This window comes from Carcharodon carcharias, chromosome 22 (genome assembly GCF_017639515.1).
Source record: "Carcharodon carcharias isolate sCarCar2 chromosome 22, sCarCar2.pri, whole genome shotgun sequence".
In the NCBI taxonomy this organism is placed as follows: Eukaryota; Metazoa; Chordata; class Chondrichthyes; order Lamniformes; family Lamnidae; genus Carcharodon; species Carcharodon carcharias.
The window spans coordinates 55316750-55335028 of NC_054488.1; the positions used below are offsets into that span (position 1 = coordinate 55316750).

Here is an 18279-nt window from a genome sequence, read left to right on the forward strand (position 1 = left end):
TAAAAATATTTATTGTTAAGTAACAAAACTAATGGCAATTTGGCAAACAGCGATGGTAGGAGCACAGGAAGCTGAACATTGATGAGCTGAGATGGAACTGAACCCGTGGGAGAATCAGAACTTTTATTTAACGCCGGTAGTTGTGGTTGTGCAAGGATGGTGGAAGCAGATTCAGTAATAACTTTAAAAAGGGAATTGGATTAGTAATTGAGAGGAAAAGTTCTGTGGAGCTGCGATAAAAGTGCATGGGAAGGAGCAGAATGAGAGAGCTCTTGCAAAGAGCCAGCACAGGCACGATGGGCTGAATGGCCACCTCCTGAGCTATAAGACATTGCAGCAGCAGCACCACCACTGGCAGGAGGAGGAAATTACAATGCAACTTGGACAATTCCCATGATAGATGTGGACATTTAGAATGGGCGGGGGGTGTGGTGGGGGGGAAGTTGACACAAACCTGCATGTTGGTATTTTTAAAATATCCGATATATAATGAAAGGTTTGGTGATTTAGTTGCCAGGGAATTGAGAAGTGTTTTTGCCTTAAGAACATGATTTTTTTTTTACATATTTCCCCCATCCCTCCCAGTGCAGGTTACACTGTCCAGGGGCCATCTGCAAGTCTGAGGCCATCTCTCCCTCCCCTTATTCTCCGAGGGTGTTGACATAGGAACATAGGTCTTGGGAGCGGGAGTAGGCCTTTCAGCCCTTCGAGTCTGCTCTCCATCCAATAAGATCATGGCTGAGATGGTTGGGGTCTCAACTTCACTTTCCTGCCCCCCCCCCCCCCCCAATAACCCTTGACTCCCTTATCTATCAAAAACCTGTCCAACTCTGCCTTGAATAAATTCAATGATCCAGCCTCCACTGCTTTCGGGGGATGAGAATTCCACAGGTTAACAATAAAAGTTCTCCTCATCTCTGTCTCTTTCTTAAACTATGTCCCTGGTTCTAGTTTCTCCCACAAGTGGGAAAAAACCTCCCAGTACCTACCCTGTCAAACCCCCTCAGGATCTTAAGTGTTTCAATAAGATCACCTCTCATTCTCCTAAACTCCTGTTCAACATTTCTTCATGTCACTGCCTTCCTCTCTCCCCCCCCACCCCCTTTACCTTTACCAGCCCTGCAGCCTGGGCACAGTTCCTGGGGTATGACATAGTGAGCTGGATTTTCCCTCTGCAGTTGAGGAAGGAGGAGGTTGAGACAGTTTCAGGGTGCCAAACCCACAACATTCATTGGGATTTTGCCAGGGGTGCCCCTTCAGTTGGCATGGCGACAGGTTCTCTGCCCAATTAAGGGTGGCGGGCGGGCTCCCAAAGCTGCAGGTCCAATCAGAGGCCGTCGAGGCCTGAGAGGAGTGGCCGGCTCTAACGGAAGGTAAGCAAGAGAGAGGGAGCTTCAAAATGGAGGCGGGTCCTCTTTCAATTTTTCAAATCTTTAATTAAATTGATTAAGCAGTTGGGTCACCACAGTGGTGAAGGTGGCAGTGAGGGTTGGGGGGGGTGGGGGGGGGGTGATGTCACCAGGGTGCCCTATGGCTGCTCTTCCGCTCAAGCAGCCTACCACTGGGTACCTGCCTCCAGGCACCTAAACTGTACGGGACCCTAGAGGCTGACTGGAAATTCGGGTGTGGGATGGAGCTGGGGAGCAGGCACACCGAGCAGCGGAACACATTTTTGGCCCTGGCAGGAGCTAGAGGTCCTGCCCAGTGAATCTGTGCTGTCATATTCTGCACTCCAGGCTCCTCCTCGCCTGTACACCCTACCCGAGAATAGCTGAACTCTGGGACATGATTGTCATTTCAATCCTCTCATCCCTCTCCTTTCCCATTTCTCTATGGGAATGTCATTTACTGTGGGCATTCGGGAGGTGAATACTTGTTCTAATCAAACAGCTGCTTCACAATATTATTTTGGGGTTGGGATAGGCCATTTGGCCCATCTTTCTTCCAGCCTGATTTTAAATAGCTTATGTTTCCTTTATTAATGCCGCACAAGTGGCTCTTGAACAGGTTTAAGGTCTTTACCCAAAGCCAGAGGGTAACTTGTTGGTCACTCTACCTGAAGAGATATTCCTGACAGCTGTTCCGAATTATTCCAGCATTTTACTTTAACCTGTTCATGCACCCCCCCCCCCCCCCCCCAAAAATCCCCACAACCCTCCAAGGTCACTGTGCTTTCCCAATCCTGCTGCTTTGCAGTCCCTGATTTTAATCACTTCTGCATTGGCGGCCATGCCTTCAGCTACCTGGGCCCTAAGCTCTGGAACTCTCTCCGTAAACCTCCCTCTCTTCCTTTAAAACCCACCCCTTGGATCATCTGCCTGGTATCTCCTCACGTTTCAAACTTTATTTAATTATCCCTCCTGTGACAACGTGCCTCTGGATGTTTTTGCCATGTTAATACTCTCTTGGTGAATTAGCTAATCAGCGCATTTTATCCTTCCCTTTCCCCCCCCTTTAGCCTGCAGTTCTGGATAATCTGCTCAGTTCGATGAAGTTTGTGCTCCAAGGGATGGGAGTCCTGCGGATTAATCTAACCAACCCCAAGAATACCGTAAGAGACCTTTTTCTTCATGTTTTATATCTATTTGGCACTTTTCATGAGCTCCAGATGCAGTGTGGGACCCACTGTCATATTTTTATAAAGGTGAAAACTGGTTACAGTGGACGTCAAGGGCAGCTGCAGCTAGCGGGTTAAATATTGAGGGTGCCTAGCTGTATGATTACAATGTACTCATACGTATTGTACGTCTTATGTATAATTATAATTTAAAACAAACCTAACCGATCACAGTCAGTGTTGTGCAGCCGACATTCAGAAACCCCCCTACCTTTACTTCCTTGCAGCAAACTCTGCTACCAGATCACCTAATCCTGCTTAGACGCGACTTTCTTCTCAATGGACAGAACTGCCAGTCTGCCCCAGCCTATCTTGCGACACGCCTGTCCCTGGGCAGGTCTTTATCGTTTTTAACCTGGAAAAGCTTTGCGCCCCCTGAAGCCACTGTGACCGGGATTGTCAGCAAAGTCCTGGACGCTATAGCTGTGCTTGGGAAGGAACCGTCGATTTGTTTTAAGGACCTGAAGGGCTTGAAGTACAGGACTTGCCCCTTCAGGGATGAATTCTCATAGCACCCGACACTCTGAGCAAAGGTCGGCAGCGTCGATATCGTGAGGTTCCCTCGTGGGACTATACAGTGCCTGATTCCATGGCTCCGCTTTCTCATGTCAACGTGTCTCATTCCTCTGGGTGTCTTCACATCACACAGAAAACCAACATCGCTGACGGGTACTTGCATTTGTTCGAATGGGTGTGACCAGTGACCTGATCCACAGTGAGCAGAAAGCAATTGGTTTCTGGGGCGACTTGTCCAGCTCCTCCTCCACCTCTCTCTCGCTTCACACGTTCTCTGAGTTTAGGTTCAGCTGTTATTTCCACTGCCCCGTCCTTAGCTGAGGTAAGTCCAGTGTTCCTGTATTTCCTCAAAGTTAATGAATCCTCTTCTGTGTGCGATAGCCACATCGAGCTGCATTTCCTTGGATTGACGTGTCTTGCTCACAGTGTTTACCATAAACATGATGTCGTATCACACACCCATTGCAAACAGAAATTCAAAAATTTCACCTTTTGTAGTTGATTAAGGACCCGGCCTGACTTTTAACTTTCGAGTTGCCACATTTTCCAGCGACTTTAAACAAGGCACCCCTGAAATCACTTGTCTGGTGGCGAATTGCTTTCACACTCGCCTAATCTATGCTTCCACCTAATGCCTGACAACGGCTTTGGAGTTAGAGAGGGAGCATTCACTCTCAATATTTGCCATCTATTAGTTGAAGCTGCAAATATATTGTAAGTTTGCTGTACAACTCCAAAAGACATCATGACTTTAGATCTACACTTTGCCAGATCTCCCAATGCCAGATTTAAGTTGTGACAGGCAGCCATGTGGAGTGAAAAAGGCTCGGCGATTTGAGTAGAAGGATGTGCGCCTGTACCAACTCATTTCTGGCCCTTCATATTTGCCCCATTGTTGTATCCCTGCCTCCTACAATCAGTAACACAGAGACCAAGTCCATCCAGCCCGGCTATCAGAGCACCTGACAGCCCTTGTCCACTTTTGTCTTGAACTGGAAGAAAGTCAACAAAATTCCCCCTTCACTTCTTCAGAAGTACCGTCAACATAACCAAGCACAGGGACATCTACTCTTGGTGACTCAGGTCAGGAGGACAGTCCAAGAATAACTGCAAAGTATTTTGCCACCTTCGCCTTTTCAATAAAGTTTCTCTTCACCTGCAACACCATCATTGGGATTAGCTCATTTTGAATGTGAGGTCATGAATATAATGGTCATGGATTTCTTCGTGTTTGATGCGTTAGATATCTTCTTGCATCGTAGGATTGAATTTGGCCATCGTCTCAGTTAGTCTCAGAAAATTGAGATTGTTATGTTCATAAAGCCTTGCATTTGTTCCACGAAATTCTGAGTTATGCTCAGCTAGGTACTGCACAACTGCTCCAATACATGTCAACCGTGATTGCCAATGTTTCTTCTCCTATCCCTAATTGCCCTTGAGAAGGTGGTGGTGAGCTCCCTTCTTGAACTGCTGCAGTCTGTGTGGTGTAGGTACATCCACAGTGCTGTTAGGGAGGGAGTTCCAGGATTTTGACCAGTTATTTTCACAGGCCCTCTCGCCGCTAAAATATCTATTGTCTTGTTGTCGAATAAACCTGGCCGATTTGCTGGATCGTATGTTTATTTCTCTCTGTCTGTACTCCTCTATTGTCCTCATCACAGTGAATCTTTGCTTTATTTCGATCCATTTTGTTGTGCTTTGAATAAGCTCCTTAGATAATTTGTGAGATTGCAACCTGTCACCGAGGTGCTTCCAGTCAATGTACCTCCCTTTACTGATTTGCATTCTGTTTTTGAGCCGTATAATTCGCAGCAGAAGCCAAAAGCTGCACTGGCGTTCTTCCAGTACACCAGCCAATTCCTTTCAACCCTTTCTCCATTTGGCATTCTCCGTGTGTATGAGCCTTCTGAAAGGTTCGGATTCACATCATTCTTTGGAAAGACTTTTTTTTGTGCCTTCACGGGATGTGGGCTTCACTGGCTGGGCCATCATTTATTGTCCATTCCTAACTGCCCTTGAGAAGGTGGTGGTGAGCTGCCTTCTTGAACCGCTGCAGTCCCTGTGGTGTAGGTACACCCACAGTGCTGTTAGGGAGGGAGTTCCAGGATTTTGACCAGTTATTTTCACAGGCCCTCTCTCCCCTAAAATATCTATCATCTTGTTGTTGAATAAACCTGGCCACTTTGCTGGATAGTACATTTCTTCAGTGGAAATAGCATCGGAAGCATTGTACATCTTGCACTAAGGCCCTCTTTCTCCAGCTGTGATGGTACGTTCACTGGAGTCCGTTAATTCAGCATTTTCCTCCCTCGCCGAAACACTTATTAAAACATTTCATCTTTTCCAGCCAACCTTCCAGGGTCTTATCCCTTTCTTATCCCTTTCTTATCCCTTTCTTATCCCTTTCTTATCCCTTTCTTATCCCTGTCTTTATCCCTGTCTTTATCCCATTCTTTATCCCTTTCTTTATCCCTTTCTTTATCCCTTTCTTTATCCCTTTCTTTATCCCTTTCTTTATCCCTTTCTTAGCCTTTTCTTAGCCCTTTCTTATCCTGTTCTTATCCCTTCCTTATCCAGTTTTTATCCCTTTCTTATCCTTTTCTTATCCCTTTCTCTATCCCTTTCCTTATCCCTTTCTTATTCCTTTCTTATTCCTTTCTTAACCTTTTCTTAACCTTTTCTTAACCTTTTCTTAACCTTTTCTTAACCTTTTCTTATCCCTTCCTTATCCCTTCCTTATCCCTTCCTTATCCCTTCCTTATCCCTTCTTTATCCCTTCTTTATCCCTTCCTTATCCCTTCCTTATCCCTTTTTTATCCTTTTCTTAGTCACTTGTTATTTACTTCTTATTCAAATCTTATCCCGTTCTTATCCCGTTCTTAGCCCTTTCGTATCCCGTTCTTATCCCGTTCTTATCCCGTTCTTATCCCGTTCGTATCCCGTTCTTATCCCGTTCTTATCCCGTTCTTATCCCGTTCTTATCCCGTTCTTATCCCGTTCTTAACCCTTTCGTATCCCTTTCGTATCCCTTTCGTATCCCTTTCGCATCCCTTTCGTATCCCGTTCGTATCCCGTTCGTATCCCGTTCGTATCCCGTTCGTATCCCGTTCGTATCCCGTTCGTATCCCGTTCGTATCCCGTTCGTATCCCGTTCGTATCCCGTTCGTAATTCGTTCGTATCCCTTTCTTTATCCCTTTCTTTATCCCTTTCTTTATCCCTTTCCTTATCCCTTCCTTATCCCTTCCTTATCCCTTCCTTATCCCTTCCTTATCCCTTTTTTATCCTTTTCTTAGTCACTTGTTATTCACTTCTTATCCATTTCTTATCCCTTTCTTATCCCGTTCTTATCCCGTTCTTATCCCGTTCTTATCCCGTTCTTATCCCTTTCGTATCCCTTTCGTATCCCTTTCGTATCCCTTTCGTATCCCTTTCGTATCCCTTTATTTATCCCTTTATTTATCCCTTTCTTTATCCCTTTCTTTATCCCTTTCTTTATCCCTTTCTTTATCCCTTCCTTATCCTTTTCTTAGTCACTTGTTATTCACTTCTTGTCCATTTTTATCCCGTTCGTATCCCGTTCGTATCCCGTTCGTATCCCGTTCGTATCCCGTTCGTATCCCATTCGTATCCCGTTCGTATCCCGTTCGTATCCCGTTCGTATCCCGTTCGTATCCCGTTCGTATCCCTTTCTTTATCCCTTTCTTATCCCTTTCTTATCCCTTTCTTTATCCCTTTCTTTATCCCTTTCTTATCCCTTTCTTATCCCTTTCTTATCCCTTTCTTATCCCTTTCTTATCCCTTTCTTATCCCTTCCTTATCCCTTTTTTATCCTTTTCTTAGTCACTTGTTATTCACTTCTTGTCCATTTCTTATCCCTTTCTTATCAATTTCTTAACCCTTTCTTATCGCTTTCTGATCCCGTTCTGATCCCGTTCTGATCCCGTTCTGATCCCGTTCTGATCCCGTTCTGATCCCGTTCTGATGCCTTTCTTATCCCTTTCTTATCCCTTTCTTATCCCTTTCTTATCCTTTTCTTATCCCGTTCGTATCCCGTTCGTATCCCGTTCGTATCCCGTTCGTATCCCGTTCGTATCCCGTTCGTATCCCGTTCGTATCCCGTTCGTATCCCGATCGTATCCCGTTCGTATCCCGTTCGTATCCCTTTCTTTATCCCTTTCTTTATCCCTTTCTTTATCCCTTTCTTTATCCCTTTCTTTATCCCTTTCTTTATCCCTTCCTTATCCCTTTTTTATCCTTTTCTTAGTCACTTGTTATTTACTTCTTATTCAAATCTTATCCCTTTCTTATCCCTTTCTTATCCCGTTCTTATCCCGTTCTTAGCCCTTTCGTATCCCGTTCTTATCCCGTTCTTATCCCCTTCTTAGCCCTTTCGTATCCCGTTCTTATCCCGTTCTTATCCCGTTCTTATCCCGTTCTTATCCCGTTCTTATCCCGTTCTTATCCCGTTCTTATCCCGTTCTTATCCCTTTCGTATCCCGTTCTTATCCCTTTCGTATCCCGTTCTTATCCCGTTCTTAACCCTTTCGTATCCCGTTCTTAACCCTTTCGTATCCCGTTCTTAACCCGTTCGTATCCCGTTCGTATCCCGTTCGTATCCCGTTCGTATCCCGTTCGTATCCCGTTCGTATCCCGTTCGTATCCCGTTCGTATCCCGTTCGTATCCCTTTCCTTATCCCTTTCCTTATCCCTTTCCTTATCCCTTTCCTTATCCCTTTCCTTATCCCTTTCCTTATCCCTTCCTTATCCCTTCCTTATCCCTTCCTTATCCCTTCCTTATCCCTTTTTTATCCTTTTCTTAGTCACTTGTTATTCACTTCTTGTCCATTTCTTATCCCTTTCTTATCCCTTTCTTATCCCGTTCTTATCCCGTTCTTATCCCGTTCTTATCCCGTTCTTATCCCGTTCTTATCCCGTTCTTATCCCGTTCTTATCCCGTTCTTATCCCGTTCTTATCCCGTTCTTATCCCTTTCTTATCCCTTTCGTATCCCGTTCTTATCCCGTTCTTATCCCGTTCTTATCCCGTTCTTATCCCGTTCTTATCCCGTTCTTATCCCGTTCTTATCCCGTTCTTATCCCGTTCTTATCCCGTTCTTATCCCTTTCTTATCCCGTTCTTATCCCGTACTTATCCCTTTCGTATCCCGTTCTTATCCCTTTCGTATCCCGTTCTTATCCCTTTCGTATCCCGTTCTTATCCCTTTCGTATCCCGTTCTTATCCCTTTCATATCCCGTTCTTATCCCTTTCTTATCCCTTTCTTATCCCTTTCTTATCCCTTTCTTATCCCTTTCGTATCCCTTTCGTATCCCTTTCGTATCCCTTTCGTATCCCTTTCGTATCCCTTTCGTATCCCTTTCGTATCCTGTTCTTATGCTGTTCTTATGCTGTTCTTATGCTGTTCTTATGCTGTTCTTATCCCGTTCTTATCCCGTTCTTATCCCGTTCTTATCCCGTTCTTATCCCGTTCTTATCCCGTTCTTATCCCGTTCTTATCCCGTTCGTATCCCGTTTGTATCCCGTTTGTATCCCGTTCGTATCCCGTTCGTATCCCGTTCGTATCCCGTTCGTATCCCGTTCGTATCCCGTTCGTATCCCGTTCGTATCCCGTTCGTATCCCTTTCTTTATCCCTTTCTTATCCCTTCCTTATCCCTTCCTTATCCCTTTTTTATCCTTTTCTTAGTCACTTGTTATTCACTTCTTGTCCATTTCTTGTCCATTTCTTGTCCATTTCTTATCCCTTTCGTATTCCTTTCGTATCCCTTTCGTATCCCTTTCGTATCCCTTTCGTATCCTGTTCTTATGCTGTTCTTATGCTGTTCTTATGCTGTTCTTATGCTGTTCTTATGCTGTTCTTATGCTGTTCTTATGCTGTTCTTATGCTGTTCTTATGCTGTTCTTATGCCGTTCTTATGCCGTTCTTATGCCGTTCTTATGCCGTTCTTATCCCGTTCTTATCCCGTTCTTATCCCGTTCTTATCCCGTTCTTATCCCGTTCTTATCCCGTTCGTATCCCGTTCGTATCCCGTTCGTATCCCGTTCGTATCCCGTTCGTATCCCGTTCGTATCCCGTTCGTATCCCGTTCGTATCCCGTTCTTATCCCGTTCTTATCCCGTTCTTATCCCGTTCGTATCCCGTTCGTATCCCTTTCTTTATCCCTTTCTTTATCCCTTTCTTTATCCCTTTCTTTATCCCTTTCTTTATCCCTTCCTTATCCCTTTTTTATCCTTTTCTTAGTCACTTGTTATTTACTTCTTATTCAAAACTTATCCCTTTCTTATCCCGTTCTTATCCCGTTCTTAGCCCTTTCGTATCCCGTTCTTATCCCGTTCTTATCCCGTTCTTATCCCGTTCTTATCCCGTTCTTATCCCGTTCGTATCCCGTTCTTATCCCGTTCTTATCCCGTTCTTATCCCGTTCGTATCCCGTTCGTATCCCGTTCGTATCCCGTTCGTATCCCGTTCGTATCCCGTTCGTATCCCGTTCGTATCCCGTTCTTATCCCGTTCTTATCCCGTTCTTATCCCGTTCTTATCCCGTTCGTATCCCGTTCGTATCCCTTTCTTTATCCCTTTCTTTATCCCTTTCTTTATCCCTTTCTTTATCCCTTTCTTTATCCCTTTCTTTATCCCTTCCTTATCCCTTTTTTATCCTTTTCTTAGTCACTTGTTATTTACTTCTTATTCAAAACTTATCCCTTTCTTATCCCGTTCTTATCCCGTTCTTAGCCCTTTCGTATCCCGTTCTTATCCCGTTCTTATCCCGTTCTTATCCCGTTCTTATCCCGTTCTTATCCCGTTCTTAGCCCTTTCGTATCCCGTTCTTATCCCGTTCTTATCCCGTTCTTATCCCGTTCTTATCCCGTTCTTATCCCGTTCTTATCCCGTTCTTATCCCTTTCTTATCCCTTTCTTATCCTGTTCTTATCCTGTTCTTATCCTGTTCTTATCCCGTTCTTATCCCGTTCTTATCCCGTTCTTATCCCGTTCTTATCCCGTTCTTATCCCTTTCGTATCCCGTTCTTATCCCGTTCTTATCCCGTTCTTATCCCGTTCTTATCCCGTTCTTATCCCTTTCGTATCCCATTCTTATCCCTTTCGTATCCCGTTCTTATCCCGTTCTTATCCCGTTCTTATCCCGTTCTTATCCCTTTCGTATCCCTTTCGTATCCCTTTCGTATCCCTTTCGTATCCCTTTCGTATCCCTTTCGTATCCTGTTCTTATGCTGTTCTTATGCTGTTCTTATGCTGTTCTTATGCTGTTCTTATGCTGTTCTTATGCTGTTCTTATGCTGTTCTTATGCTGTTCTTATGCTGTTCTTATGCTGTTCTTATCCCGTTCTTATCCCGTTCTTATCCCGTTCTTATCCCGTTCTTATCCCGTTCTTATCCCGTTCTTATCCCTTTCGTATCCCTTTCGTATCCCTTTCGTATCCCTTTCGTATCCTGTTCTTATGCTGTTCTTATGCTGTTCTTATGCTGTTCTTATGCTGTTCTTATGCTGTTCTTATGCTGTTCTTATGCTGTTCTTATGCTGTTCTTATGCTGTTCTTATGCTGTTCTTATCCCGTTCTTATCCCGTTCTTATCCCGTTCTTATCCCGTTCTTATCCCGTTCTTATCCCGTTCTTATCCCGTTCTTATCCCTTTCGTATCCCTTTCGTATCCCTTTCGTATCCTGTTCTTATGCTGTTCTTATGCTGTTCTTATGCTGTTCTTATGCTGTTCTTATGCTGTTCTTATGCTGTTCTTATGCTGTTCTTATGCTGTTCTTATGCTGTTCTTATGCTGTTCTTATGCTGTTCTTATGCCGTTCTTATGCCGTTCTTATCCCGTTCTTATCCCGTTCTTATCCCGTTCTTATCCCGTTCTTATCCCGTTCTTATCCCGTTCTTATCCCGTTCGTATCCCGTTCGTATCCCGTTCGTATCCCGTTCGTATCCCGTTCGTATCCCGTTCGTATCCCTTTCTTTATCCCTTTCTTATCCCTTTCTTATCCCTTTCTTATCCCTTCCTTATCCCTTCCTTATCCCTTCCTTATCCATTCCTTATCCCTTCCTTATCCCTTCCTTATCCCTTCCTTATCCCTTCCTTATCCCTTTTTTATCCTTTTCTTAGTCACTTTGTTATTCACTTCTTGTCCATTTCTTATCCCTTTCTTATCCCTTTCCTATCCCTTTCGTATCCCTTTCGTATCCCTTTCATATCCCTTTCGTATCCTGTTCTTATGCTGTTCTTATGCTGTTCTTATGCTGTTCTTATGCTGTTCTTATGCTGTTCTTATGCTGTTCTTATGCTGTTCTTATGCTGTTCTTATCCCGTTCTTATCCCGTTCTTATCCCGTTCTTATCCCGTTCTTATCCCGTTCTTATCCCGTTCTTATCCCGTTCTTATCCCGTTCTTATCCCGTTCGTATCCCGTTCGTATCCCGTTCGTATCCCGTTCGTATCCCGTTCGTATCCCGTTCGTATCCCGTTCGTATCCCGTTCGTATCCCGTTCGTATCCCGTTCGTATCCCGTTCGTATCCCTTTCTTTATCCCTTTCTTTATCCCTTTCTTTATCCCTTTCTTTATCCCTTTCTTTATCCCTTTCTTATCCCTTTTTTATCCTTTTCTTAGTCACTTGTTATTCACTTCTTGTCCATTTCTTATCCCTTTCTTATCAATTTCTTAACCCTTTCTTATCGCTTTCTGATCCCGTTCTGATCCCGTTCTGATCCCGTTCTGATCCCGTTCTGATCCCGTTCTGATCCCGTTCTGATCCCGTTCTGATCCCGTTCTGATCCCGTTCTGATCCTGTTCTGATCCCTTTCTGATCCCTTTCTGATCCCTTTCTGATCCCTTTCGTATCCCTTTCGTATCCCTTTCGTATCCCTTTCGTATCCCTTTCGTATCCCTTTCGTATCCCGTTCGTATCCCGTTCGTATCCCGTTCGTATCCCGTTCGTATCCCGTTCGTATCCCTTTCGTATCCCTTTCGTATCCCGTTCGTATCCCGTTCGTATCCCGTTCGTATCCCGTTCGTATCCCGTTCGTATCCCGTTCGTATCCCGTTCGTATCCCGTTCGTATCCCGTTCGTATCCCGTTCTTATCCTTTTCTTTATCCCTTCTTATCCCTTTCTCATCCCTTTCTTATCAATTTCTTAACCCTTTCTTAACCCTTTCTTAACCCTTTCTTAACCCTTTCTTAACCCTTTCTTATCCCTTTCGTATCCCTTTCGTATTCCTTTCGTATCCCTTTCGTATCCCTTTCGTATCCCTTTCGTATCCCTTTCGTATCCCTTTCGTATCCCTTTCGTATCCCGTTCTTTATCCCGTTCTTTATCCCGTTCTTTATCCCGTTCTTTATCCCGTTCTTTATCCCGTTCTTTATCCCGTTCTTTATCCCGTTCTTTATCCCGTTCTTTATCCCTTTCTTTATCCCTTTCTTTATCCTTTTCTTAGTCACTTCTTGTTCCTTTCTTGTTCCTTTCTTGTCCCTTTCTTGTCCCTTTCTTGTCCCTTTCTTGTCCCTTTCTTGTCCCTTTCTTGTCCCTTTCTTGTCCCTTTCTTGTCCCTTTCTTGTCACTTTCTTATCAATTTCTTAACCCTTTCTGATCCCGTTCTGATCCCGTTCTGATCCCGTTCTGATCCCGTTCTGTTCCCGTTCTGATCCTTTTCTAATCCTTCTCTAATCCCTTTCTAATCCCTTTCTAATCCCTTTCTAATCCCTTTCTAATCCCTTTCTAATCCCTTTCTAATCCCTTTCTAATCCCTTTCTTAATCCCTTTCTTAATCCCTTTCTTATCCCTTTCTTATCCTTTTCTTAGTCACTTGTTATTCACTTCTTGTCCATTTCGTATCCCGTTCGTATCCCGTTCGTATCCCGTTCGTATCCCGTTCGTATCCCGTTCGTATCCCGTTCGTATCCCGTTCGTATCCCGTTCGTATCCCGTTCGTATTGTTTTCTTATCCCTTTCTTTCTCCCTTTCTTTCTCCCTTTCTTTCTCCCTTTCTTTCTCCCTTTCTTTCTCCCTTTCTTTCTCCCTTTCTTTCTCCCTTTCTTTCTCCCTTTCTTTCTCCCTTTCTTTCTCCCTTTCTTTCTCCCTTTTTTATCCTTTTCTTAGTCACTTGTTATTTACTTCTTATTCAAATCTTATCCCGTTCTTATCCCGTTCTTATCCCTTTCTTATCCCGTTCTTATCCCATTCTTATCCCGTTCTTATCTCTTTCTTATCCCTTTCTTATCCCTTTCTTATCCCTTTCTTATCCCGTTCTTATCCCGTTCTTATCCCGTTCTTATCCCTTTCTTATCCCGTTCTTATCCCGTGCTTATCCCGTGCTTATCCCGTGCTTATCCCGTGCTTATCTCGTGCTTATCCCGTGCTTATCCCGTGCTTATCCCGTTCTTATCCCGTTCTTAACCCTTTCTTAACCCTTTCTTAACCCTTTCTTAACCCTTTCTTAACCCTTTCTTATCCCTTTCTTATCCCTTTCTTTATCCCTTTCTTTATCCCTTCCTTATCCCTTTTTTATCCTTTTCTTAGTCACCTGTTATTCACTTCTTGTCCATTTCTTATCCTGTTTGTATCCCGTTTGTATCCCGTTTGTATCCCGTTTGTATCCCGTTTGTATCCCGTTTGTATCCCGTTTGTATCCCGTTTGTATCCCGTTTGTATCCCGTTTGTATCCCGTTTGTATCTTGTTCGTATCCCTTTCTTTATCCCTTTCTTTATCCCTTTCTTTATCCCTTTCTTTATCCCTTTCTTTATCCCTTTCTTTATCCTTTTCTTATCACTTTCTTATCCCTTTCTTATCCCTTTCTTATCCCTTTCTTATCCCTTTCTTATCCCTTTCTTATCCCTTTCTTATCCCTTCCTTATCTCTTCCTTATCCCTTTTTTATCCCTTTCTTAGTCACTTGTTATTCACTTCTTGTCCATTTCTTATCCCTTTCTTATCAATTTCTTAACCCGTTCTGATCCCGTTCTGATCCCGTTCTGATCCCGTTCTGATCCCGTTCTGATCCCGTTCTGATCCCGTTCTGATCCCGTTCTGATCCCGTTCTGATCACTTTCTTATCCCTTTCTTATCCCTTTCTTATCCCGTTCTGATCCCTTTCTTATCCCTTTCTTATCCCTTTCTTATCCTTTTCGTATCCCTTTCGTATCCCTTTCGTATCCCTTTCGTATCCCTTTCGTATCCCTTTCGTATCCCGTTCTTATCCCGTTCTTATCCCGTTCTTATCCCGTTCTTATCCCGTTCTTATCCCGTTCTTATCCCGTTCTTATCCCGTTCTTATCCTTTTCTTTATCCCGTTCTTATCCTTTTCTTTATCCCTTCTTAACCCTTTCTTAACCCTTTCTTAACCCTTTCTTAACCCTTTCTTAACCCTTTCTTATCCCTTTCTTATCCCTTTCTTATCCCTTTCTTATCCCGTTCTGATCCCGTTCTGATCCCGTTCTGATCCCGTTCTGATCCCGTTCTGATCCCGTTCTGATCCCGTTCTGATCCCGTTCTGATCCCGTTCTGATCCCGTTCTGATCCCGTTCTGATCCCTTTTTTATCCCTTTTTTATCCCTTTTTTATCCCTTTTTTATCCCTTTCTTATTCATGTCTTATCCCATTCTTATCCCGTTCTTATCCTTTTCTTATTCATTTCTTATCCCTTTCTTATTCATGTCTTATCCCGTACTTATCCTTTTCGTGTCCCTTTCGTGTCCCTTTCGTGTCCCTTTCGTGTCCCTTTCGTGTCCCTTTCGTGTCCCTTTCGTGTCCCTTTCGTGTCCCTTTCTCGTCCCTTTCTCGTCCCTTTCTCGTCCCTTTCTCGTCCCTTTCTCGTCCCTTTCTCGTCCCTTTCTCGTCCCTTTCTCGTCCCTTTCTTATTCATGTCTCATCCCTTTCTCGTCCCTTTCTCGTCCCTTTCTCGTCCCTTTCTCGTCCCTTTCTCGTCCCTTTCTCGTCCCTTTCTCGTCCCTTTCTCGTCCCTTTCTCGTCCCTTTCTTATTCATGTCTTATCCCTTTCTGGTCCCTTTCTGGTCCCTTTCTGGTCCCTTTCTGGTCCCTTTCTGGTCCCTTTCTGGTCCCTTTCTGGTCCCTTTCTGGTCCCTTTCTCGTCCCTTTCTCGTCCCTTTCTCGTCCCTTTCTCGTCCCTTTCTCGTCCCTTTCTCGTCCCTTTCTCGTCCCTTTCTTATTCATGTCTTATCCCTTTCTGGTCCCTTTCTGGTCCCTTTCTGGTCCCTTTCTGGTCCCTTTCTGGTCCCTTTCTGGTCCCTTTCTCGTCCCTTTCTCGTCCCTTTCTCGTCCCTTTCTCGTCCCTTTCTCGTCCCTTTCTTATTCATGTCTTATCCCTTTCTTATCCTTTTCTTATCCTTTTCTTATCCTTTTCTTATCCTTTTCTGATCCCTTTCTTGTCCCTTTCTTGTCCCTTTCTTGTCACTTTCTCGTCCCTTTTCTTATCTCTTTCTTATCCCTTTCTTATCCATTTCTGATCCCTTTCTTATCCATTTCTGATTCCTTTCTTATCCATTTCTTATCCCTTGTCCCTTTCTTGTCCCTTTCTTGTCCCTTTCTTGTCCCTTTCTTGTCCCTTTCTTGTCCCTTTCTTGTCCCTTTCTTGTCCCTTTCTTGTCCCTTTCTCGTCCCTTTCTTGTCACTTTCTCGTCCCTTTTCTTATCTCTTTCTTATCCCTTTCTTATCCATTTCTGATCCCTTTCTTATCCATTTCTGATTCCTTTCTTGTCCCTTTCTTGTCCCTTTCTTGTCCCTTTCTTGTCCCTTTCTTGTCCCTTTCTTGTCCCTTTCTTGTCCCTTTCTTGTCCCTTTCTTGTCCCTTCCTTGTCCCTTTCTTGTCCCTCTCTTGTCCCTTTCTTATGAATAAGAAGAGGATTTCTTATCCATTTTTTATCCCTTTCTTGTCCCTTTCTTATCCATTTTTTATCTCTTTCTTGTCCCTTTCTTGTCACTTTCTTATCCTCGTATTCATTTCTTATCCATTTCTTATCCCTTATCCCGTTCTTATCCCGTTCTTATCCCGTTCTTATCCCGTTCTTATCCTTTTCTTATCCTTTTCTTATCCCTTTCTTATCCCTTTCTTATCCACGTCTTATCCCTTCTTATCCATTTCTTATCCACGTCTTATCCGTTTCTTATCCGTTTCTTATCCGTTTCTTATCCGTTTCTTATCCCGTTCTTATCCCGTTCTTAACCCGTTCTTATCCCGTTCTTATCCCGTTCTTATCCCGTTCTTATCCCGTTCTTATCCCGTTCTTTTCCTGTTCTTTTCCTGTTCTTATCCCGTTCTTATCCCGTTCTTATCCCGTTCTTATCCCATTCTTGTCCCTTTTTCGTCCCTTTTTCGTCCATTTCTCGTCATTTTCTTCTCCCTATCTTATCCATTTCTTATCCATGTCTTATCCCTTTCTTATCCCTTTCTTATCCCTTTCTTATCCCTTTCTTATCCCTTTCTTATCCCTTTCTTATCCCTTTCTTATCCCTTTCTTATCCCTTTCTTATCCCTCTCTGGTCCCGTTCTCGTCCCGTTCTCGTCCCGTTCTCGTCCCGTTCTCGTCCCGTTCTCGTCCCGTTCTTATCCATTTCTTATCCCGTTCTTATCCATTTCTTATCCCGTACTTATCCCGTACTTATCCCGTTCTTATCCTCTTCTCATCCCTTTCCTATCCCTTTCCTATCCCTTTCCTATCCCGTTCCTATCCCGTTCTTATCCCGTTCTTATCCCGTTCTTATCCCGTTCTTATCCCGTTCTTATCCCGTGTTTATCCCGTGTTTATCCCGTGTTTATCCCGTGTTTATCCCGTTCTTATCCCGTTCTTATCCCGTTCTTATCCCGTTCTTATCCCTTCCTTATCCCTTCCTTATCCCTTCCTTATCCCTTCCTTATCCCTTCCTTATCCCTTCCTTATCCCTTTTTTATCCTTTTCTTAGTCACTTCTTATTCACTTCTTATCGCTTTCTTATCGCTTTCTTATCCCTTTCTTATTCCTTTCTTATTCCTTTCTTATCCCTTTCTTCTCCCTTTCTTATCCCTTTCTTATCGCTTTCTTATCGCTTTCTTATCCCTTTCTTATTCCTTTCTTATTCCTTTCTTATCCCTTTCTTCTCCCTTTCTTATCCCTTTCTTATCCCTTTCTTATCCCTTTCTTATCCCTTTCTCATCCATTTCTTATTCACGTCTTATCCATTTCTTATCCATTTCTTATTCACGTGTTATCCCTTCCTTATCCCTTCCTTATCCCTTCCTTATCCCTTCCTTATCCCTTTCTTATCCCCTTCTGATCCCCTTCTGATCCCGTTCTTATCCCTTTCTTATCCCTTTCTTATCCCTTTCTTATTCTTTTTTATCCCTTTCTTATCCCTTTCATATCCCTCTCTCGTCCCTCTCTCGTCCCTTTCTTATCCATTTTTTAATCCCTTTCTCGTCCCTTTCTCGTCCCTTTCTCGTCCCTTTCTCGTCCCTTTCTCGTCCCTTTCTCGTCCCTTTCTCGTCCCTTTCTCGTCGCTTTCTCGTCGCTTTCTCGTCCCTTTCTCGTCCCTTTCTCGTCCCTTTCTCGTCCCTTTCTCGTCCCTTTCTCGTCCCTTTCTCGTCCCTTTCTCGTCCCTTTCCTTATCCTTCTCATATCTCTTTCTTATCCCTTTCTTCTCCCTTTCTTGTCCCTTTCTCGTCCCTTTCTCGTCCCTTTCTCGTCCCTTTCTCGTCCCTTTCTCGTCCCTTTCTCGTCCCTTTCTCGTCCCTTTCTCGTCCCTTTCTCGTCCCTTTCTTATTCATGTCTCATCCCTTTCTCGTCCCTTTCTCGTCCCTTTCTCGTCCCTTTCTCGTCCCTTTCTCGTCCCTTTCTCGTCCCTTTCTCATCCCTGTCTTATTCATGTCTTATTCATGTCTTATTCATGTCGTATCCCTTTGTTATCCTCTTCTTATCCTCTTCTAATCCCCTTCTTATCCTTTTCTTATCCTTTTCTTATCCTTTTCTTATCCCTTTCTTTTCCCTTTCTTAACCCTTTCTTGTCCATATCTTATCCCTGTCTTATCCCTGTCTTATCCCTGTCTTATCCCTGTCTTATCTCTTTCTTATCTCTTTCTTATCCCTTTCGTATCCATTTCTTATCCCTTTCTTATCCCTTTCTTATCCCTTTCT

The 18279-nt window shown here is 43.8% G+C and overlaps 1 protein-coding gene across 2 annotated transcripts in view; it reads left to right on the top strand.

Annotated features, from left to right (window-relative positions):
* Positions 1-18279, top strand: part of gnav1 (guanine nucleotide binding protein (G protein) alpha v1) — a 230008-nt gene that overhangs the window by 82963 nt on the left and 128766 nt on the right. For both annotated transcript variants that reach the window (XM_041216585.1, XM_041216584.1), the window contains exon 3: positions 2459-2551. In XM_041216585.1, coding sequence (XP_041072519.1) covers positions 2459-2551 — 93 coding nt within the window. The remainder of the gene's footprint in view (positions 1-2458; positions 2552-18279) is intronic.